General features: G+C 41.4%; 1 protein-coding gene across 1 annotated transcript in view; it reads left to right on the forward strand.

Moving 5' to 3' along the window:
- TBC1D2B (TBC1 domain family member 2B) overlaps positions 1–5,046 on the forward strand; it is a 328,844-nt gene extending 323,798 nt beyond the window's left edge. The window contains exon 13 of the mRNA XM_085643725.1: positions 3,056–5,046. Coding sequence (XP_085499851.1) covers positions 3,056–3,251 — 196 coding nt within the window. The 3' untranslated portion in view covers positions 3,252–5,046. The remainder of the gene's footprint in view (positions 1–3,055) is intronic.
- Positions 5,047–19,284: the final 14,238 nt, after the last annotated feature.

The raw sequence follows: 19,284 nt of genomic DNA on the forward strand, positions 1-19,284 counted from the left end.
TAGATATGGGAAACACGGGGAATTGACTTCACACTTCCCAGTGAATAGGGGTGTAAGGCAGGGGTGTGTTTTGGCCCCCACACTGTTTTGTCTTTATATAAATGCTCTGGTGGAACAACTGAACCAAATCGCCAATATCGATGCCCCAAAGCAAAATTATATAGGAATATAACATCAAGACAGCTGGGCCCGTTAACAGAGATTTACAAAGTTCAAATCAGGAGCGCAATCATGTATGGGGCTGAACTCTGGGGACATCGCCCTGTAGATGCACTGGTCAGAACTGAGAATAAGTTTGAGACAACTCTTGGGCCTACCGCCAAGTACCCCTCTCATCCCCTCACGCATGGACCTTGGCCTTAGACCCATAAATGAGGAAATTGAGTTGCGACCCTTGACCTTTTGGCGCCGACTATGGGCGACACCCGAACTACTACTTTACCAGTCGGAACTCAAGGCGATCCTGGGGCTTCCAGGGATGGGAAAAATATCTTGGCTGGCACATATCAAAGACCTGTGCTTTAGACTAGGCTGGCCAAATTTATGGACCCACCTGGAGGAAGCGTCCCGGACTATTTCACGCCTCGAGTTAGTCAAATCTTACAGGCTTTTTAGATTGGGTGAACTCTATGTGAATGCTAAACATGGCTGTTTAATGGATTAAAGAACAGTAATTGTCTATACTCCTCTGTCCCTCAAGGCCTTGATCAATTCAGCTCCTGCCTGTGCCCTCTACTATCCAGAGTCAATATGACTGTCCGGTATCGCGGCTAATATGAGATACATATTTCAGGAATTGTCTTATGAGGCATTTGTTGCATTGAGGTGAAAATGGTGTGGGAGTGGTGATGGTAATCCAGTCTTTTGGGTTTAGCCTTGTTTTTGATAGACATTGTCACTACAGGACATGAAAAGTTAAAGGTAAAACATAGCAAACAGAAGGAACCTCTTGGGTACATCCTCTTCCCTCAAATGCATCCTCCAGCCCTCATTGGATTCTCTACAGGTAAGCATTGAAGCCTAACATAAGGAACGAGAAATGACTGTTCAATAAAACTGTTGCATAATTAACAAAAATGTAATTCTGTAAATCTAAATTTCATAAGCTGATTTAAAATTTTACAGTACTGTTTAAGAAAGTGTTTTGATTTTGTCAGATGCTTTTCAATAAAAATATTTAGTTGAAAAATGAACTGAGGTGTCACATCTGTCACACACTGTTGTTAAAGTAAATACTTGGCAATGTAAAGTCCTTGTTTTTTAGGTCTTGGCTACAGACATCTTTTTCTGCCACAGGCTTATTGTTTCCAGTACATATAAACACCCACACATAGTGAGCTTTGGGTCAGCCCCTTGCTCAGGAGTCAATAACTTTGTTGCCTATTTTAGGTTTCTACTCTTTATTCCATTGCTTTCTTCCCTATTTGTGTGTTTGTCACACTCTCTCTCCCCCACCAGAAGCATTACAGTCTCAGTGTTCTAATTTCTTTTTTTTCCTTTCACTTTCAGCACTCCATGGGAATACATGTTGTTCCATGGTCTCTACCCCTCACTTACTCTAGCTGATATTCATCCCCACTTCCTCTGCTTGATCTTTCACTCTCCTCTTACCAGCTCATCTGTTGCTCTCAAATGTTCTCATGTCCAGTCCCACAGATTTAACTTTTTAATTTCTTTCTTTTGTTTTAAAACTCTACAAGTTTCCAGCAACTCCAAAGCGATAACTGGCCAATTGCTTCATTTTTTGATACTCCTGTCCTTTCCCACCACTTTTTTCCACTCTAAAATGGACATCCACTATATTGGAGTGGTAAATGAAAAATTACAGTTATGTTATGCACAGCACACAAATGTATTGGGGCTTTATACGGATGCTTGCATCACGGTACACATGCCTCACTACACATGTGAATACATTGATTGCCATCTTGGAATGGCTTTCCTTTAATAGAAAGAACCATTCTAAAATGTCCTCTCATACATCTACGTGTGTGCCCTTCTTGTGAGCCCATGGGTCGTGAGGCACTGGCAGCTGTTTTGCCATTACCTAATAGCAATGTACACTAGCATTGGCAAAGCCAGTGGCTCGGCCTTTTACGTCTGAGGCCTACTTGACCTTGCCATTGTTTATTTCCTGCCGACTTTGTAGTCGAAGACCAGTTGTAAAGAATTCCAGTACTTACACTAGGCTTTGGGCCTGCCTGTTGCTTACCATTGGTTGGCTTGCATGTCTCATTTGCTTGTTTTTTATTCAAATGGTTTTCATTCCTCTCCTTGTGTTTATCCTACCACTACACTTCATGCGCCTGGATGTGTTTTCTTACCTGCTCCCTTGTACTCACTCCCCCCTCAAATACCTGCACCACATTTGCTGCATGTTGCTTCCTCCTTTTCCTCTGCAGCTCCTCTGTTGTTTGCTCCACCCCTCCCTAGCCTTTCATTTATTAATAACCTCCCTCCCCATCTCGAGCTCCTTTGTTCTTCCCCTTGCCACCTCCCCCGAATACCTGTGCTTACTCTCCTTCCTTGGTTCCCCTTCCCACACACACCCATTGACTTCTCTCTCCTCCAGTTTTCTCAGTTGCTTCCCCGCCCTTCCCATCATGATATTCTCATTAGTTATTTAAGACCATTTTGCACAGATTTCAGTTATGTTTTTCAATTACTGTTAATAAAACAAAAAAATGGCTGCCACATCTAACCCATATGCATGCGTGGTGAACCATGTGCACGTGTACATCATGACAATCTCTTGTGCAACATCATGACACATGCGTACCTATACATCCAAGCGTTTTGTCTTTTTTTGTTGCTAATGCTGCAAAGCAGCATAAAAAACATTGTTTTTCTTTTTGTTGATGATTATGAGCATTGGTAAAAAAAACATTGGTAATGCCAGTAGGTCTGCATTAGAAGCTATAGGTCAAGCCCTATTGGCTTTTCTAGTGTTTGTTTTCTTACTATCCTCCGTCTAAGGAATAAATTGTTTTTTTCATAAAAAGCTCATGGACTAGCACACAAAAAATGCCATTAATGTATTTTTCTTTTGTTTTAGGAAACTTATCAATATTGCATTTGTGGACATGAATCCATTTCCATTGCGTCAAATTAGAAATCGGAGAGCTTACCACCTTGAGAAAGTACGACTTGAACTTACTGAGCTAGAGGCCATTCGACAGGACTTCCTACGGGAAAGAGATTCCAATCCAGAGCGAAGGGACCTTATCAGCGACGATGAGGAAGATAGCTGAAAGAACATATTAATTAACAACTTCATAGCCAATTTAAACTCAGTAGCTTCACGTCAGACATGTTTGATACAAGTAAAATCCCTTAACCAGAATTGTTTGGTATTCCTTGGACTTATGCAGGACATAACTCCAATGCAAATTCAGCACTTTAGTTCAGATTTTTCAGATCAATAAGCCTTGTTCACCCACATTTGTGCAGTGATATTGGTTTTGTCTTAAAAGCACTGCTGATGAAAGTGCTTCTGTGTTTGTATTAATCTCTTCCATTTAGGGGCTGGTCTGCTTTTTGGAGGTAGTACGTATCCGATTATACAGTGTTATGCTGGACTTGATAATTTTATACCAGGTCTGTTTGTAGTTCTGAAACAACATGAGTGTTTGTGCAAAAATCCCTTATGTTTCTACAAAGACGAACAAAACATATTTCTCGAGATTCCTATGACCGCCAACAATTTTTTCAGAAAAAGATCGCCCATGTTTTTATGAACAGTGGAAGTTTTTTTTTCTTTTTTTAGTCTGTTGTCTAGAGGGAAATCGTTTTAGATTCCCTGCTTGAAATAGACAGTTGAAAAACAAGAGACATAAGTCAAAATTATGGTGATCAACGTATTGTAAATTCCTTTTCTGGCAGAAGAATCAAAATTAATCTTCTTTCTGCTCAGCAGTAATAGTTAAAGCAATTTCTTTTTATTTAAAAAAAAGGTTTGAGTGTGTTTTGTTCATCGTGGTTTGATCTAAAAGAAGGTCTAAGCAATCTCTGTAGTGTTCTCTTATGGATTCACAGGAAACACTTGAACATTTAGATGTCAGCTTTGTTCACTTCATGTAGTATTTTTTGGTGCTACTTCTATATTTCGAGAGCTGGCGGCGATCACAAAAAACACTAACTTAGAATTGTGCGGCAGAGTTTTGTCTTACATGTGCATTTTTCGGCCAGTTCCTCAGAAGGTAAATCATTTTACACAGTATGTCCCTCTAAAATATGACATTCCTATAGTATTCGTCAGTGAACATATCAGAAGGTGGCCTGCCTGCTTTATGTTGCAGTTTATATTTATTAGACAAACTGGCCTGAAAAGGGAATATTTTGATCATTGGAATAGCTTTGTATTTTCTATCTTTTGGAAAAGAGGGGTTTGGTTGAGAGTTGACAATCTGAAATACTGCTAATTAAATACATTTTCATAAATAGCAAATTTTTAAGCTGAAAAATGAAAAGTTGCTGAAATGTTTATGATGTTTTTTGGAAATCAAGAGAAGACTACTTTTGAGAACATGCAATGTCTGTGCCAAGTTCCAGTTTATTAAATACCAAATTAAAAGTAGAACTAAGTGGAGCTCTAAGTTCAGATATCTGGTGTGCCTGCTTAGGTGGGAAAAGAAAATATTTAGAGAAAAACGTTGCTAAATTCGTTGGATAAAATGTAAAACTGGTTGAGTTCAGTATTGTTTTGCAATCAAGTGCACTTGCATGAGATGTTATTTTGTAAATACGCCATAAATCTGAGTTCAAGAATGTACTCTAACTTTATATTCTCCTGCTGCCTCCAGGAATTAGTTAGTTGGGCTTTAAAGTTTTATGATAAGCACTTTTCTTTATGCAATATTACAATCATTTATGTCTTATCAAGAATATTGAAACTATTTCGTATCACTTGATTATAGTTTTCTATGTTTTGTATGTATTATTTCTGATATCAGTATTTTTAAGAGCTGGTCTCTCACAATCAATGTGAAGTGTCTGTAATTAGTTCTCTTAGTATGAAAACGGAATTATATTTACAAATCCCTACCAGTACATTATACTTTACTCCTGTTTTGTTTTTGTTGTTATAGCGCAGAGCATTAGGCCTGGAAATTGAGTACACATACCATATAAAAACAACTCATTTGTTTAACAGAGAAGCTTGCATAAGTGTTTTGAAAGTAGTCTATACATTTTCATACCTATGTATTCAATGTATGCATTTTAATTTTGGTATGTACGCTTGTTAAGTTCTACCATAATGGTTATGCATTTCTTTAAATGGTCCATTTAGTATGTAAGAAATCTGCATTATGACGTTTGCTCCTCTGTATTCCAGGTTTTACAGAGAACTGGTGTGTGAGCTCATATAATATGACCTTTGCTCAGTTATGGATGCAAAGCCTTTTTAATGATCTCTTTAAACTGTTACAGTTTGGAGAACTTACATGCAGTAGGATCGCTCTTCCCAAAAACAATTCTGCCTGGTTTTCAAAAGTTAGAGAAGTCGACAGGTCCTGTAGATGTTATGACTGCCTGGTGCAATCTAAAGAAAGACTGGGCAGTTTAGCTGACAATGTTCACAGGCACATTAAAAAATGTGAGGATTTAATTACAATGACAAAAACGTAAGAATCTGCATATTAGTTAAATGCTCAACATTCAATGCCACAATTTAAAGAACTGGCCAACATTTAAATGCTTAACATACACTGTTGTACAGCCGTACCTTATACACTTTTAAACCGCTTGTTACTTAAGACATCTGCCAATATATCCATACAAGGCTTACTTGTAATTTAAGAACCATTTAAGAGTTTAAAATCTTTTTTTGAAATGAAGCACATTTGAAATACCTGTATAGAATACATTTGAATTCTCTGTGTCCTGTAGTATCTAGGGGTTTTGGTTTCAGTATAATGCGCTGTTGTACTGAAAGTGGTGGGTACCATGATGTTAAGCTTCCTTTGTACTAAAAGCAAAGCATTGGTATTATAAGGAGTGTTTAGAGCAGGGCAGATACCACATTGATGTTGAAGGTACACGATTGTTACGAGCCATCAGATACAGTTACTGAGGAGAAAGTTAATAAGTATGTGTTTTTCCAAAGCATTTAAACTCCCTTTTGACAAGTACTATAAATGCTGCAACACCACACATTGTCAGCTTCAAGAAAGTGAGCCATGTGCATGAGAAGACATTTTTAATTACTGCAAAATCCTGTTCGATACATCCCATGAATGGTTTCCTTCATATACATTTGCTTATTTAGCTATAGCCCTTTTACTTCTAAACAGCCTTTTTTATCTCATGGGGTCAGGGCCTGGTCTAAGCTTGCTAATTCCAGAAAGAGGTGTTTGTCTGAATTTCTAAATTCTGTCCAAACTGAGCTTTCTGCAACAAAAGATGGACACAATATACCCTTTGATGATAAAACCTTTGCTGTGCCTCTGAGTTCAGTGATCCAATAGCCTTCAAACATAAGGCAGTGCGAAGATTGAAGCTTTCTCCATAGTCTGGTGAATGTTTTACCTGCCAAGCTGCCCGTGATGGCTTTCATGAAAGCAAAAACCGAAAACAGTGACTTTTTAGTTCAGTTCTCTTTAGTGATCATCTAGACATGCCCTCCACCCATGCTCCTGGGCAGATGCAAGTGAAGTTTTTTTAATATTGTGTTTAATGTATACAGTGGCTAGAATTCCCAGTTGAGAGTTGCTTCCTTCTGTATATTTTCTGTTAAGCTGGCACTCCCCAATTGGTTTGACCAAGTTTAATTTATAAACAGCTGCTTAGTGTCCTACGAGCTGTTTTCTAGGCCCAGAGTAAAAAATATAATTTACTCCATTTCAGGCGCATCAAGTGGTGCCATAATACTCCTAGAGGAACTCCAACTTCCATTTTGAGGTCATAATATTGGGATGGTCACCGAAGCCCACACCACCTGCATGCACAAGCCCACACAGAGCTTCTTTACATGATGTACATGACCTTTACAGCTTACTGTTCAAGTAAGTGTCAGTTGTCATGGTATGACTTCCTAGGCAACATATGTTTTGCATTTGGCATCCCTTAACTGACATCCGGTGATTATTTTTTATTGTTGATATTTTCTTCTTACTCACAAAACGTAAATTTAACTTGTAAGTCCCTGCCTCTATCGCATGGCTGAGAGGCATATGATTTGGAGTGTTTGAGATTTGGGGTGTGTGACATCAGCCAACCAAGCCTCCCCTTTCTCTGCTTATTGAATCTTGTGTCTTTAAAATCTGGCAGTGGTAAGCGCTCCTTCACATTCCCTTTAAAGTCTCTCTTCATTTTGATTCCTTCACAGAACAGCATGTGGCCCGATAGAGGCCTATCATCCCTAAAGCTCTAGTCAGGCGTGGAATTTCTGGTACACTTGGACCAGTGGTACTTGGTTGTTAAGCATTTAGAAGGGACTCTTATTTTCCTGTTAGGAAGTCAAATGAATTGGAATTTGCTGTTACAGCAGTGTATTAATATATATGACTTATTGGGCTTCATGTCAGAAGGACCTATGTGCAATCTTTAATTGCGGTCTATAGTCTTCACCAGTCAGTCCTCTTTAAACCAAGCTGCAGAAGAACTGCACCTTAATATTAATAGATGGAGGCAAGCAGCGTTTCAACAGGGCATTGGACTGTTCAAATAATTTCTCAAACATTGTGCTTCTGCTCTGGATATTCAGTTAGTCACAGCCCAGAGAGTTGCTGTATCTAGACACTGTACATTAGGTACATCTCAACTGAAGTTTAACGTTAATCTAAACTTCTAAATATGGAGGTTTAATTTATGTATATGCTTTTTATCGCCTGCATTTTCATTAAAATTACACACAAATAAGAAAACTGTGCAACATGAAATGCATAGTGGGATGAGACTGAAATCAGATGAATATTGAGGCTAGTATTCTTTATTTGCTGAATATTCGAGTCCATACCCCACACGAGTATAGATCTGAGAATATATGAAATCCTAGTTCTGCTCTTCTGCCTGCTTCATAATAACATTCTCTTACCCACCCTATTTTACAAAAGAGTAACCCTCCTGATTATTTAACTCCATGTTGAAAAAGGCATATTAATTTCTGGTTGGTTTGAGGTGATATTTTCATTTGCACAAATTTCTAATCCCATGTTCTCTATGCAGTTATTTTGGCTTAATTAGTAACTCAGTCCAATGCTTAGTACAGTCTTTTTTTGTTTACAGTTTCTTAATTTTTAAATAGGCCATGCAGCATTACCAGCATTTTAGAAATCAGGGCAGTGGGCCAAGCCTTGGAAACGTTTCTGTGCCTGGATTTCGTAAACAAACTGTGAATGGAAGGCATTGTGCCCGGTGCTTCCTGATGCAGCTAGGTGGAATGTATTGGTGGCTAATTGGACAAACACATGCTACTATGGGATTGCTGTCTACAGAATACCACCAACAGTGTCGAAATAGACTGATCGGCCGAAATGCGGGTGGCTGCATTAAGAATAACGATTCTTCGATTGTGTGAGAGCAGAATCTGGAGTTTAATCAAGGGAATGCATCTAGCTTTCTACTTTAAACTCCTTAATACCACTTCACAGCAGCAACCTTAAAAACACAAAGAACAACAAAGAATTTTCACAACAGTGCAAACGCTACCAATAATCTAGAATCATCGTCTTACATCCTCTCAAGACGATTCTGTGATCCTTTTCTAATCTGTACCTTGATAAACGCAGTGACTGTGCTTCTGAAGCAAGCTGAATAGCAGAACAAATTGCCCTCCAACAGTAAAATATGTAAGTAAAACAATACTATAAAATAATTCAGCATAATCTCTAGACCAAATACTCATTCAATTGTTACCAGCATTCCACTTCTTATGACCATATTACTTTTTGGTGTCTTCTCATACATTCCAAACCTATTGCACATATGCAATGTATGGGATGAAAGGGATAATGCTAGTTTACTTTTCTAAAATAAAATCCTGATTCTCCCATCACTCATTTGGAGAATCGTAATTATTTGTCGACACTGGAGACTAGCATTAGACATTTTAAGAGCTCTCAGGAACCCAGATAAGAAATATGTTCAGTTTGCTTCAAGTAAAATAAGAAAATCTCTTAATCACATCAGTAATGCTACCTTCAAATTGTCTTCCAATCCCCCCCCATTGAAAGTTTGTTGTCCATTGCTGCACAGAATGAATGAGCTGTAAACACATGCATAGTAACACCAGCTATTCAACTGTTTTCACCCATTTAGCCAAAGAAAATTATTAAACTGCTTGAAACCCGCAGAACTAGCCTCTTCTGTGAGGATGAAAAGAGTCCTGGATGGATGATAACATTTTTTCGTACACTTTTACCAGATCTTCTCAAAATAAAGACGCCCTTTGCCTCAGGATTAGACTGCTGGGTTGTCCGGTCATCATGTTTGGGACTTATCTTTCTATCAAGAGTCGTGATTTTACATCCGCTTGGGGAAAAAAGCGCTTGCTGCACCCAACCATGTAACAAGGGCTTGCTTGTAAAAGGGTCCGAAAATCATGTAATAGTCTTCTCCAAAGGCAAATATTGTTGCATTTTCTCTGTTTTTCCCTTCCTTTTTCCTCACTTCTGCTCTGGATCAAAATTCTTCTCATTCCTTTTCTTTGCTTGCCTGGAGTCACAGAGCCTTTTGCAGAGGCCTGGATCTCCGTCTGTAAAAATGATCTAAAATCACCTTCTTTGTAGCCAGTCTCCTAACCTGTCTGCAAGTAAAAACAAAATCTGGCAAATTGCTAAGGTTATCAGAGGAATGCACAATTCAATTACTATGAAAGCATTCTTTGATACAACCTGAGACAATTCTCAAGTGAGGTGTAACACTTGTTAGGCACTGTAATGGTTGTCTAGCAGACTGTTAACTCATCATTAGGACTATTCTTGGTGTTTTCAGAGTTAAAAATATCAATTTAAGCTGGTAGCCATGTGAAACTTAACGAAAGTACACGTTTTGCATTCAGCTGTTTGTCATCTAGATTTGCAAGCCTGATTCCAAACATGCTTGGTGACTAAATAGATGCATCCTGATGCTGCCGAGCTTTGTCCAGCTAGAAAGGATCAAGAACAAAAAGGCCCCCACTTATGATCACACAGCTGCTGTATGACGGCTTGCTCCCTGAGGCAACACCCACTGAGCATGCACAGCAATGGTAAGCCCAGGAGAGACGGAAATGTTACAGAAGTCATCAAACTCACTCCATGGTTAACCATGCCCCATTCAAATCAGTATCTGTATTGCCCAAACCTTTTAGGCAGCCCCAACATTTTGGAAAACTGGAAACAAAACTACTTTCAGTACAAATGTAAATTATAAAAGAAACTTAAGTCAGTACAAAACAAAGAAATCATACACCATAATAATAACCCAATACATAGATATAACTTCAATGCTCTAGAAAAAGGGCTAATCAAGAAATACGAATTTTCTGTCTGACAAGCAAGCATATAAAGAGAGATTCTAGAATGTGGTTCGTGTATATATTGCGGTGGTCATTCTTCAGTAATTACCATTCACTTTGATCTTTGACGGCTGGTGCGGTGACTTGGCATGAAAGGGTTTAACATATAATGCTAGCCTCAGTCTTGACATAAACTCCATATAGTCTATAGAGTTTACTCATTCTGAAGCCTCTCAAAGTTGTATCTCTTCCCCCCCACCCCCCATCAGAAACAGAAGCCCCAGAGGATGCGGTCAGCACTCTTTGAGATATAGTTTGCTGAGCAGGAAGCAGTTAGTTTCATACATATTTTTGTATTGTTCTTCTCATGTATAGCGTAGGATAGCCCTTTTGTCACCTATTACTGAAATACTTTCATCAAAGATTTATAAGCATACTTAGTTAACATGTCAAGCCTTGCATTAATTTAAAATGTGTTACATTTGTGGTTGGATCTAATATAAGAATATATTTCACGTGTAGCTGCCAAATCCCACCTGAAAATGCCATTACAGAGAACTCCAGTGTTTTTCTTACAGGGTTTTCATGAAATGTATTTCAAAGTAAGCATATGAAACAATATAATACATTAAAGGACTTTAAAACTGCAAGTTTTATAAATCCACATTTTTCAATATGCTCAGATTGACAGTTTTAACTTGACATTTGTGGTTACATGGTAACTGCATTAGCACAACCAAATCCCGGTTACATTAGTCAGTCATTGTGTTCAGCCTAGTTGACACTGAATTAATTCACCTTCTAAATTTTCCTTTGTCAACAGTTGTACTGTGCTAGGTAAAATAATACTGCACTCCATCAAGAAATTACTTTAAATAATATTTAAGGAAACTTACTTAAATGTGCATGGGTATGATCCCAAGTTAGTCAGCTTTAACAATTTCATCAAACGAGCCACCAAGAACATAACTCATTTTATACCTATTCTGCATATAAAAATACTTTACAGACACAGTTCTGATGGCATTGTTTTGTGTGTACTTCGGCACATGAAAAGTCTTGTGTTATATGGCCTGGGAATACAGAGCATGGTTTTCTATTGTATAATTAGTGCTTAGCTTTTTTTCTTGTATAAGATGTAGTAAATTGATTGCTGTTCACTAAACTTTTGAAGGTCGATTGAGTTTTAATTTTTAGTCTTTTTTTCTTAATCCCAAGGGGTTGTGAAATGTAATTAGTTACTAGGGTACAATTGTGATATTGTACATGTTACAGGCTCACCACATTTACATATTTTCCCCAATGTGACACTTTATTAAAAATCGACTTTCCCCATCCTTATTTGTGTCTTTGGAAATTGAGCTCTTATGTGTAATTCTATTTACTGTACAACATTCCGTACCGAGAGCAAAATGTGGGTGTCCATTAAGCAAAATGTGTTAACCAGTTGTCCTGCTATATGGTATTTCACACAAATTACGATCAAGAAGTTACAATTTGAGTATGGCTAAACGTGTCATTAACCATGAGCTGGATTAATGTTACAGGTCTCCCTTGAAAACCAAGGGCGAAACAATCTGAAATCACCTATCATTTAATAAACTTCTTTAATGTTAGAGTAGTGTTTGGTGCTAACCTTATCACTGGTGGTCCCAAGCAGGAGTCATATAAGTTAAATCTCTCGGGTTATCAGAGGTCATGTCTTGTCAATGCCTAGTGGTGTATTCGTTGTAACATCTGTTTTGTGTACATAGGTTTGCCAGTTATGTCTTAATCTCTGAATTTTATGTGATATATTGGTGAAGCCACATGCTAAATAATTGACAAGCCAACGTTATCCCTAGTTTTTCGTTGGATGACTGTGGTTTTACTGTTGTCTTCATCTTATACAGTTTGCATTGTGTAAAAATTATCACTTTGCTCTCACAGCGATGCACCTCTCAACATGACAGTTTTGCAACTAGCAGATCTTGATGTTTCACTATGCATGATAAAACTCAATGAGTTAATTTACAATAAAAAAAATGTATGATCGCATGTATGCTTTACCAAACGATGTAAAGATCTATCAGATGATCTGCCTTATGGACTTCCAAAGCAGAGTAATCTGTTGGTTAAGACAACACAGAATGCAAGCAACTAAGATAATTACCTTAATTGTATCACTATCAATTGTATCAAATGTATGTATGATTTACACAGTATGAAACTAGTAAGCAGGCAACAGCGCTTTCATTTGTGAATAATGTGGCTTGCTGCCCTTGATTCCGAATTCTGAACCATTCTGTAGCATTTCAATCAATACTTTATTGTAGATATTAGTAATGTTATCCGGGAGAATGTTGTATCTATACCCGTAAACATATTGGCACATCTATTTGTGTACATTTTTCTACTTTTAAAATAAAAACTGTAAAATCTTAATTTTCTATTCTTTGTTTATCCTTTAGACATAACTGTAAGACACATATAAGTGCCTGGAAAATGAACGTAAGGTGCTTGTATAGTGGTGAGGCATGAATATGGGGAGAGGAGTTGGGGATGGGAGTTGGCCTAATGGCTAGGGCGGTCGACCTCGAATCTGGGGAACTGGGTTCGAGGCTCTGCAATGGCATTGAACATCTTGTGATTCTGGGCGAATCACTTAATCTCCCTGTGCCTAACAAAAACAAATGAATGTGTCCTCATGTAATACAACTGGTGCTATGTAAAGCGCTCTGATACCCGATTCCGGTCAAGTTCACGCTATATAAAACTCTGTAAAATAAAAGCATGATGACATCCTACCTCCCACTACATCAGGATCCAATGGACAGAATCACCTACACCATCACCACTATGGCCACAGATGCTCTTGACAATGAATGGATTACACCCAAAGAAGCGGATTTCCTTCAAACCAAGAAACCCATCAGTCCATATTTCTACATATTACCGGAAATTACCGGAAATCCACAAGACCCAAAGACCACCATCTGGAAGACCGGTCTCTGGGATTGGTTCTGCCCTCGAACCATTATCCCAATTTATGGACTTTTTCCATAGACCCCTGGTTAAACTCATGCCAACCTACCTAGAGGATAAGAAGAACACACTTTATCTACTAAGAGATACTGAATTCAACAATGAAACAGACTTTCTGGTGTCCTTCAATGTTGAATCACTATATACGTGTATTTCCCTGAACCAGACCCTTGCCACAAAAGGTGGTCTCTTCAATCGCAACCCACCAGATGCAATTACACCCATACCATTCATCCTGGAGTGCTCCACTCTGGCGATGAAGAGAACGTCTTTCAGTTCGAAGAAAAACTCTATCTGCAAGTGTCCGGTACTTCTATGGGCAGCACCTTCCCCCCCCACCCTGGCGAACCTCTACATGTCTACGAAGAGAATGTCGCCTGTCCACACATAACCCGTACCTGTTACATCTCCTGCTCTGCAAAAGGTACATCGACGACATCCTCGTTGTTTGGCATGGCAATGCCACCTCTATCATGCTATTCCACCAGTGGCTGAACACGCAGAACAGACCTCTCCGGTTCACCTGTGACTACAGCAAGGAACGTCTCCCCTTCTTGGACCTCCTAATAGCCCCACTAGATGGCCACCTTGAAACAGACCTATACCAGAAACCAATGGCCTGCAGCGCTCTCCTGCAATATGATAGCCACCACCCCAAATCTTTGCGTGATAACTTACCATTTGGCCTGTTCCTTAGGCTGAGATGCAATTGCTCCAGCACAGAGAAATACAAAGTACACGCCACTAAACTACAGTGCAATCTTCTGGACCGATCCTATCTGGCATCGCTCATTAAGAAATCAGCCAAACGCGCATTGAATAACAGGGACGCCCTGCTAGACCCAACCCCAAACAGACAAACTCAAACGAGACTGGTCTGTGTCAACACATTTAGCACCCTCTCCAATGAAGTTACAAAAATCTATTAAGAACTGGAACATCCTGAACAAAGGCACCCAAACCTTGGAGAAACACTTATTTGCATTTAAACAGATCGGAATCTGAAAGATAGTCTAGTACACACTAGATCCTCTCCAATTATACCCAACAGGCAGAACAAAGCGTGGGACCTTCCACCTGTCCAAAGACACTTTCCCTGTGGCACCTGCGCACAGACCTCAATGACCAAAAACATTGACATCGGCACGGACAAACTGTGGGAACTCAGACACCACACCAATTGCAATAGTGAAAGGGTTGTATACCTCATCAATTGCCCATGCGGCCCTAGATAAGTGGGGATGACCACTCGTAAAGTCAGAACTCGCATTCTGGAGCACAAAAGTACCATCAGATGTGCCAAGCAAACTACCAAACTAACTAAACATTTCCTCGAAAATGAATCATGATGATGACAAAATGAGATGGACAATATTAGACAAACCTCACCTCTACACGACCACACCGAACCTAACGAAAAGACTGTTGTGGATTGAACAAAGATGGGTATTCAGGCTAGGTATATCTGAGAATGGGCTCAATGATGACATACCTTGGTTAACACTAACCTAGTCTCCACCACGCCTACTCCTCATGCATCTTCTCATGTTTTTTTGGACTTCCTGAGTACCCTTAGTGAACTCACTCTTCACGGTCCTTAACATGCCTGACACATGCCACACACTGGGTTCCCGTGCGACCCTCCAGAGCACTTCCCGGGGCAGAACATATTTGAACCATCCTTGTGTTTTGGTAGATCTCAATTTGGGATCTCTCTAACCTCCCCCTCTGAGAAAATGTACGTTACCCCTATTGATATGACCGAACTTAACTGAGCCACTTTCATACTTTGCGCAAACCGCATCTGGGATCTTCACGCCCCCCCTAGATAACCACTCGGTCGCCCCTACGACCAGTTATGAATGCACATGTTAGCTTCATACCCTACCTTCACTCTAAAGTGTACATAATTGAGCCACTTTTATATTCTGAGTAAACCGTATTTGGAATCTTCAGGCTCCCCCCTGATGATCACTCGGTCGCCTCTATGATCATTTATGAGTGTACATGTACGTTTCATACCCAGCGAGCTCTGGGGTATACCGCTGGAGGGCCGTACACATAGTGTGTCTCTGTATGCGGATGACCTCCTCATCTATGTCAGGGACATCACGGCAGACCTCACCACTCTTTGGACTACGCTCACGGATTTTGAGGTAAACTGGGCCAAATCCTCCATCTACCCCTTGCACCCGGATGCACCTCCCTGGGAGATCAGTACAGGAGATGCCACGCTGTCCTGGACGGGGGATGCCCCATGATACTTGGGAATTAGACTTTATCATAAGCCTCAGGACCTCCTGGAGGGCAACCACTATCGTGCCCTTCGAGGGTTGAAAAGCCAAGTTAACTTCTGGCGAACACTCCCCCTGGACCCAATTGGAATGGTCGCCTTATCAAAAATTATTATGGTACCCCGGCTCCTCTACTATTTTGCCAATGTTTCGGTCATCTCCGCAGGTTTCTTTTTTCAAGAGCTAGACTCGTTACTGAGATCACTGACCTGGGGGAAGGGTTGCCGTAGAGTAGCCCCAACAACACTACAACTGCCACGGGATGGGGGGGAGGGGCTGGGAGCTCTGTCCTTCGAGGCCTACTTCCTCGCAGCGCAGCTGCAATGGCTATCGAGATGGACAGCGAGCCGAAACCTGGGGGAAACGGAAGCACAAACAGGAACTGTATCACTTCCGGACCTGATCCGGATGCTCCTACCGGGGACCAAGCCTAACCAGGCGCGCTCTCTATTGGTCAAAATAGCCAGATCCTGCGTCCTACGAATCCACCGCCTATCCACGGCGACGCCCATGTACTCCCCATTACTGCCGTTAGTGGGCCTCCCCAATGGTACTACACCACGGGTGAGCTGTAAGTGTGAACAGAACAAGCGCTCACCGAGTTAGAAGCCCTATTCACTGACTGTCAGCTGACTTCGTTTGCAGGGTTGACTAAAGAGAGTGGGCTCCCGCCTGGCCTGTTCCTATTACACCGGCAACTGGTTGCCGACTGCAGAAAGACGTGGGACCTCACAGATGGAGAACCCAAGACACACCCGGTATTGCATACGCTCCTCCACTTGGGGACAGGGAAACACCTCATCACATGGATCTATAAATCTATCATGGAACTTACACGTGCACCTCTAACACGACTGCAACTCCACTGGGGAGAGGAGTTTGGCAGAGCTATTCACGATAAAGAGTGTCTCACAGCACTTGAACACCACAAAATAGTGTCCCGCAATCAAAGGTTCAAAAACATCCAATTTAACATACTACACCGCGCATACCTCACGCCGGCGCAGCTTAAGCACTTCTTCCCAGCGACACAGTTTGACTGCCCCCGCTGCCACACACCCGAAGCCCAATTCATAAACATGTTCTGGACCTGCCCCACACTACAAGACTTTTGGACAACAGTACACACTACACTACATACGGTCACAGGCCTGGTGGGACTCACCACATGGGAGGTGTGTGCCCTTTGCATCTTTAAGTGATACAAACAGAAAGGTAGAGATCTGATTTGCGGTACTAGCCGTACTCCTCGCAAAGCATAGCAATGCATTGGCGCTCGCCGAGCGGTCCCCAATAGCCACATGGTGGGGGACGGTTAAGAAATAGGGCGCAGACGAGGAAGACATCAACGGGCAGGAAGAGGCACGCAACGAAACCCTATATCGATGGAGTGGTCACTACTCCTCCATAACTTTGTACAAACACAAGCCACCCTCAGGGAGACTCCACAGGCCACCCAGACGGAGCCAAGACCAAATACACCTCGACCCTCACAAGCCCTCCCCGAACTAGGCCACCCCGACCTCCCGGAGTAGATCATCCCACTTCCGCTGAAGGAAAATCACTGCTTGCCCATAGTGGACCGGCGCGGAGTTACTCCCCCCTATACCCCGCCCGCATCTCCCTGAGTTCTATTTCCCCAGTTCGGTTGTACACATGGATCATCCTCTTGAACCGCCACACATAGGCAGGATAGGTCCAACACTCGCTCCTAAGGAAGGGTTATTCCATGAAGCCTCCCGACACCACCATACAGGCATACACCTTGGCCTGCCTCACATGCGCAGAGTGGCACCCCCTCTCAACTAACGCTCAGTTATTCACTATGGAAATGTAGACAATGAGTATTATGCAACGATGAACACTAATAACTGTTGTATAACCTGTATGGTAACTGTAAAATCCAATAAAAAGGTTTGCAAAACAAAATGTATGTTTCATACATTACCTTCACTCTATAGCGACATCTACACTTTATTTCTGCACTCCAGAAAACCAAACAACTGCATTACCCAGCATGCCTGGGACCACCTCCGGGAAGCGGACAGAGCACACACCAGTGATATCTTCCTGGCAGTTCCAAGCCGGCACTCTCCTGCCTGCTGATAATACGCTGCCGACCCCCCACCACAGTGAAGCGGTAAGTGCATTCCTATCTGCGCTCCGTCGGCTTCCTCTGCACTCCGCAGCATTGGAGCAACCCCCACAATTTCCAATTGGACCTCACGCTCTCCTTTGGGTCTCTAGCGGGTCCCTTGATTTTTCCTCACCGGTCCATTGAGCATGAACTGAGCCTCTTCCGGTAACTGCAACGTCAGACAGGGGCTCTACCTCCACCTCAATGGGTCTAAAACTATCACAGCAGCTCCCTGGGTCCACAGCTCTTTGACTTCCTGTTTGTTCGTCCCTTCCTGCACCGATCCACTGGGCTTGGCACGATGTTACTTGACTATTAAGACAGGCACATGGGTTTGAACCCCACCATGATGGGTACTACCTGCTTAATACTTGTTGTAGTCTCGTACCATTGCTGCCGCCACAGACTATAGGGCCTCAACAAGGGTCTCCACATGAGGCTATTGCCCTGATTCACATACTGACTTCGTTAGATGCCCATTGATCCTTCACATCATGTAGACTGGCACTTCTCGAGAAACAGTGCCTTATGCCCAGCACATGACTCTGAATCCCAGCACAGAGCCCTCCCCTGTGATCATCTCCTCCTGAGAACTCCGACCAGGCTGTGCTTCTGCTTACCCTATCTGGTCTCCTAGTCACTGAATCTTGACTTCTGAATGCTTGTCTTTCAAAACTGAGCTAAACTTTTCTACTTTCTAATTCCACCTCCTCTACTTACTAGGTTGGATGGGCGTGTGTACCTTAGGCTACTAGCCAGGGACAGATGTGGTACAGAACCTGACTTTTTTTATAGGTGCGTGACACATTACCAGGTAAAATTACGTAAACTTTTAACAGGCACCACATTAGCTCTGTTACATGACACTTGATACTGATGTACAGGCTGTGTATATGTTTGTTCCAAATATGCTTTCACGTTGACATGTCTAGTTGTGGGCTAACTGTGCTGCATCATACTACATTGATTTAACCGCGCGGCATGTGTGTTTCACCACAGGTCCTACCGGTGAATCTGTTGAATGGCTGGATTGCTAGTTTTGTATTGTTCATTGTACACACCTACGCTTTTATCACTTTATTCATTTTCACTCGCACATAGCAGTAGCTGCATCAAGAGATCCTGATGAAAGCCAAGACACTTTTTTAGGTCTTAAGGCTGAAACATTTTGATTACCTTCTAGTGTAGCTGCCTCTAATGTCGGCAGCAACACTATCCGCTATTTGTTTTCAATCCTAGCACCAGGTAGAGGCAATAAACTGTGTCTGACTAACCTCATAGCTAGTTGTAACCACTGTTCCGTTACCACTGCACTTTTCCCACCACATGCTTCACTCACATTGGGTTTTATGAATAACTCTCTTACCTGAAAACATCCCTGAGCTCCTCCC

The sequence above is a fragment of the Triturus cristatus genome, chromosome 3_1, assembly GCF_964204655.1.
Source record: "Triturus cristatus chromosome 3_1, aTriCri1.1, whole genome shotgun sequence".
Classification (NCBI taxonomy): Eukaryota; Metazoa; Chordata; class Amphibia; order Caudata; family Salamandridae; genus Triturus; species Triturus cristatus.